The sequence below is a fragment of the Larimichthys crocea genome, chromosome XXI (genome assembly GCF_000972845.2).
Source record: "Larimichthys crocea isolate SSNF chromosome XXI, L_crocea_2.0, whole genome shotgun sequence".
NCBI classification, from domain to species: domain Eukaryota; kingdom Metazoa; phylum Chordata; class Actinopteri; family Sciaenidae; genus Larimichthys; species Larimichthys crocea.
The window spans coordinates 22,068,846-22,074,519 of record NC_040031.1 but is presented as its reverse complement, the minus strand read 5'-3'; the positions used below and the strand labels follow the sequence as shown (position 1 = coordinate 22,074,519).

Genomic DNA, 5,674 nt, shown 5'->3' with positions numbered 1-5,674 from the left:
CAAAGGGAATGCAGCAGTGAGAAGTGTACTTTCAAAGTGTGTGAAATGCCGAAAGAGTCAAGCTGCTGTTGGTGAACAGAAGATGGCGGATCTACCACCAGACCGTCTTCAGCCAGACCACCCACCGTTCACCAACGTCGGCGTAGACTACTTAGGCCCCTTCGAAACCAAGCGCGGACGAGCGCGAGTCAAGCGTTACGGAGTCTTGTTTACTTGCCTCACAATTAGAGCTGTCCACATTGAAATCACACACTCACTGGACATGGACTCCTGTATAAACGCAGTCAGACGTTTCATCGCAAGACGAGGACAAGTGGAAGTTATGAGATCCGATAACGGAACAAACCTTGTAGCGGCAGAACACAAGCTACGCAAGGCAATGAAGGAGTGGAATCAGTCCCAAATCTCTGACGCTCTGCTGCAGAGGGGGGTTACCTGGATCTTCAACCCGCCTGCTGGGTCGCACCACGGCGGGATCTGGGAGCGCCAAATAAGAACAGTGCGCAAGGTACTTACCAGTGTCCTGAAGCTCCAGTCACTCGACGATGAATGTCTGCACACTGTGATGTGTGAAGTGGAAGCAGTCATCAACAGCAGACCACTTACCAGGTCATCGGATGATGTCGACGACCTTGAGCCACTGACGCTGAATCATCTTCTTCTGCTCAAGGGAAAGCCAGCACTCCCTCCGGGCATGTTCCAGAAGGATGATCTGTACTACAAGCGAAGGTGGAGGCAGGTGCAGTATATCTCCGACATCTTTTGGAAGCGTTGGTCTAGAGAATACTTGCCCCTCCTACAAGAACGGCAAAAGTGGCTGGAAAAGAAGAGAAACGTGAAAGAAGGTGACATTGTGCTCATCGTGGATGAAAGGGCTCCAAGAGGGTCCTGGTTAATGGGAAAAGTGGAGAAGACCATCCCCGACGCCCAAGGGTTTGTTCGTCGGGTCCTTGTCAAAACGAAGACCAACACCCTTGAGAGACCCATTGACAAGCTGTGTCTCTTACTGGAGATGGAAGAATCTCATGGACAATGAAGGACATTTTATTATTTTCTAAATAGAGTGATCTAAGTTCGTTTATATTCCTTTAGACCTCAGTACAAGGACGTAAGTAGGACTTGAATGTAGAAAATGACTCTTAAGTTTGTTTAAGTTAGTGTAATTGTCATCCCCATGATGGACAATTAGGGGCCGGAAATATTGGTGCCATTTTCTATTCAGTAGTGTAAGCTCATATTTAATAGTTATTATTATTTTGATATATTCAATATTTGCATATTACAGAAATATGTAAGATTACATTAATAATTGTGATAATAGATTTATAATTTGTATTTAGTATAATCTGCCTGCATTCAGTTTAATGCTTATAATGTTCCAGAATGAATAGCCAATAAGAACTGACGCTGAGCAATGACGTTATGGAGCTCGCGCATCTGTTGAATGTAAAAGGTTGTGTGTTTGTCATATGTGAGAATGCTTCAGTAAAGACGGGGCGAACACACTGTTTTCTACCGTCGTCATCGTTGTTCAAACTTTAACACGTGTAGACTCGTTCTTTCCGTCTAAGAGTGGTTACTTGTTTGAAACTCTAAGAAGAAACTGTTTGGATCACGACCGGAGACATTTAGCCACTACACATACTCTTTCAACTTTCAAATCTCTGCTCTGGTTTGATTGAACCATGAGGAAACACTAAATGTTATAAAATTTTCTTTGGGCACACTATTCCATTTTGCATTTATTTTTTAATGTGTGTTGTTGAGGTCCATTTTTAATTTTCATGAATTAAATTGGTCGAATTTGTAACCAGATTTGGTGCACAGATGCCAGCTCTAGCTTCTTTCTTGAATTAAGATGATGTGAGCTATAGTCATGCCAAATTTTATTTTTGATTGATCAAAGTATGTGTTTATAAGCTAGTAATCAACATGTAATATGTGGAAGAGATGTGTAAATGTAAGAACAAAAGTAAATCAATTATTAATTTGTCTTTTTCTCTACATTCTGGCAAATATTCAAATACGTCTGCTTCAGGAGAAGCCCTGATAGTCTTGGTTAAGGATAAGTCATGATTTTCAAATAATAATTGTGCATAGCATATCACACGTCTATGCATTTGAGAGCGCCCTGTGCTCTCTGTCTTTCTCTCCCTCAGTGAATATGGAATAGTATTTTTGCTTCAAATGCCCAAGGTCTTGTTGTAAAGGCACTGAGTAAGACCTTTGGACTTAATCCAGCCAGGGTCATTTGTTGAATATCATTTCCCATCTCTCTCTCCATGGACTTAGTAGTACTACCAAGTACCAGTACTTGGTAGTGTGGGTATAGGTGTAACCTTTTCCATACTCACTATGACACACTGATCACCACTCAGTAATTCATAATGGTTAAGTTAACCCTGTGTTGTTCCCATTGGCCAAGTGGTCTAAGACAAGGTTAAGGCTGCAAGTCCAGCTTTGTAACATGTAAAGCCCAATGTTTCTCTCCACTGTGAAAACTGTTCACGCGAATGTGTGCTTTAAAAGCTGTTTAATGCATGTATGTCAAAACAATGTGCTTGGACCCTCCACTCCACTGCTTGTGGTTGCATTTGTTTTGCATTATCATTACATTATAGGACATCATCAGCTGTACCTATGTCATAGAAGGGACAGAATTTACCTGATGCATTTTCCTAAATGCATTTTTGTTTTACCAAATAACTCTGCACAGCTGTACTTGAGGGATCAATCTGATCATGGCTGTCAGTGGGACAGGAAGACGGTTCCTGGTTTTAACCTCATCTTGGGCCTTTCTTTGTGGAGTTTACATGTTCTAAAGATCATCAGCTGTACCTACAATTTGTCACAGAAGGGCCAGAATTTACAACATTTTTGTTTGCATGCTCTCCCCATGTCTGCGTGGGTTCTCTCCAGGTACTCCGGCTTCCTCCCACAGTCCAAAGACATGAACATTAACAGGTTAATTGGTTACTCTAAATTAGCCATAGGTGTGAATGTGAGTGCAAACGGTTTGTCTCTATGTGCCGTGTGATTCTAACCTCTGGATGCTGGTTGAACAGCTGACCCACAAACGAGGATCCACTCCGTGTGGTGGCCAGAATGAGGATGTTGATTCTCTTGTTGGCCTTAGAGGAGGGTAGGGAGATGGAGGGGGCAGAGGGGGCGTGGGAGAGGATCTCATCACAGCCCGGGTCCGAGCCCTCGAGTGTTGCCTGGCCTAGTCGTGTCAGATCTCTGAGGCTGCAGTTGACAGTGTGGCCTGTCGTTGCCAGGCCCACAGAGCACAGCAGGCTTAAAGGTTTGGTGGAAAAGGTGCGGATGGCCGTGTACTGGATGGCTATGGAGGCTAATGCTAGCAGCACCATGGACTTCCAAGAACACTGCATGGTGGCTGGACAGATGCATCAGGAGGCCACAGCACTGTCTGCCAGACAAGAGGCTAAAGACAGAAAGACACAAAGAAGACAGGAGACAAAGGAATATTAGGACTTTTGCTGTTTCCACATGGTCAGATATGTGCAGTGCACTGTGAGCAGCCAGACGGTGCACTCATCATGGTGAATTCAGACACAGCATGGGACTGCCGTTTGTTTTCTTTGCTATTTTGGTCACTTTTAATGCTCTCATCAATCTTTCCAGTTTCCAGCAGTAGGCAGCTGTTTTCAGCAAAAGCTCTTAGATGAAGCCTCTGTACATGACCTGCTCAGCAACTAACAGCACACAGATTTAGATAGCTAAAGAGGCAGATATCTTTATCAAGGGTTGGTGTGAATATGCAGCTTGCCTTTACTGATAAGAATATTGCCTATAACATATGTTTATTATCAAAAGTAGCCCCCACAAACCAGTCACTAAAATGAACACGTGAAGCCTCATTATTTTGTTATTACTCTGAATGTTTTGCTCTGAAAAGGAGCCAGAGCTATCTTTTGCTAGCGTCTCCTCCATGAATGTGTATGTGCTGATTTAATATTTCATATTTCTGATCCACCTCACTAAACATCACTAAAACAAATAACAAATAACACTTCTGTTCATTTTGATCATCACATGTTGATTTGAGTTGAATATATGTTGCATGCAGGGTGGCACAGTGGTGCAGTGGTTAGCACTGTCGCCTCACAGCAAGAATGTTCCTTGTTTGAACCCCGGCTGCGTGGTCTTCTGGTTCCCTCTGGGTACTCTGGCTTCCCCTCACAATCCAGACACATGCCCTTCCCAGGTTAATGACTCTGTGTTGCCCCTAGGTGAGAGTGTGAGTGTCTATGTGATGAACTGGTGACTTGTCTCCCCTCAGTCAGCTGGGTTAGGCAGTTATGGATAATGGATGGAGGTGTTGTATGTATTAAATGAATGTTTGCCTCTACAAAAGTGCAGTTCATTAAAACATTTGCTTTCATAGAACATAAAGCATATCAATGTTTACTAGTAAATTAGTATTATATATATATATTTTAAATTATTGACAGATAATTTATTGACTATATGTTCATGCAGATACATCAAGTGTAGTACTGTGTGGATTATAGTGTCTAAAGGCTAAACTGTGTGTTAAAGTACAGCTTCACTCTTTCTGCCTGTCTGATTGCTGTTTAATAAACAGTGCAGCTGTGTCAGGACATTTCTGAAATATGAAACATGTTTGTGAGGAGGAAGATCCACGTCTCCAGGTCCATGTACTCATTTAATATTCAAGATTCACCCTGTGGTTCAAGCTGGTTTTAGGAGAGTGCTGAAAAATCATTTGACGTCGTTATTAACAGGTGTGACTGCAACTACGCCACTGGGCCTGAGGCTGATTAATCAAATGTGTGAGGTGTGACAAATTCCTGCCTGCCTGTCTGCCTGCCTGTCTGCCTGTCTGCATGGTCTGTCTGTCCTGTCTGTCTGTCTGTGCCTGTCATTTAGAATAATCCAGTGACAACACTCATTGACATATTAGCACAACAATGCACGCGCTAACCCGGTGTGTCGTCGAGGATGCATCGGTGTGCTTAGTGTGAGCTAACGGACATAACGGGAGGCTGTTGCCGTCATAGCCGCCGCCATCCCAGAATCACGGTCCGTGTGTACCCACCTCTCATCCGTGTTTGTGCCGTCAGCATGAGGCGGTGTGCTGGCTGTGGAGGAGACATGTGTGATGATGATGATGATGATGATGATGCTGTGCGCTTCAAACACCAGCCTGCGTCTGTCTCTGTCTGTCGCTGTCTGTCTGTCTGTGGTCCACGCAGGGAGGGCGAGGACAGGACACATTCCACATCCAATGACCGTTCACCGGCACTCACATCCAACTCGACAGGATTCCGGACTGGAACGTGACCGATAAACGTCTCTATGCTGCTCTGTCTGTCTGCACCCCGACTCTCTCTCTCTCTGTATCTGTCTCTCTCTCTCTGTCTCTCTCTCTCTGTTTGTCTCTGTCTTCTCTCTCTCTCTGTATCTGTTTTCTTCTCTCTTCTCTCTGTATCTGTCTCTCTCTCTCTCTCTGTATCTGTCTCTCTCTCTCTCTGTATCCGGTCTCTCTCTCTCTCTCTCTCCTCTCTTTCTCTCTCCTCTGTATCTGTCCCTCTCTCTCTCTTCTTTCTCTCTCTGTCTCTGCTCTCTCTCTCTCTCTCTCTCTATCTCCTCTCTCTCTGTACTGTCCATCTCTCTCTCTCTCTCTCTC

At 44.1% G+C, this 5,674-nt stretch overlaps 1 protein-coding gene across 1 annotated transcript; it reads right to left on the bottom strand.

Moving 5' to 3' along the window:
- Positions 1-231: 231 nt before the first annotated feature.
- On the bottom strand, positions 232-5,288 carry LOC109139454 (carbohydrate sulfotransferase 1-like). The gene is made up of 3 exons (XM_027273010.1): positions 5,084-5,288; positions 3,045-3,445; positions 232-817 (listed from the first exon to the last, which is right to left on the bottom strand). Exons 2-3 carry the CDS (start codon positions 3,390-3,392, stop codon positions 797-799), a joined length of 369 nt encoding a protein of 122 aa, XP_027128811.1. The 5' UTR covers positions 3,393-3,445; positions 5,084-5,288; the 3' UTR covers positions 232-796.
- Between the last annotated feature and the right edge of the window lie 386 nt (positions 5,289-5,674).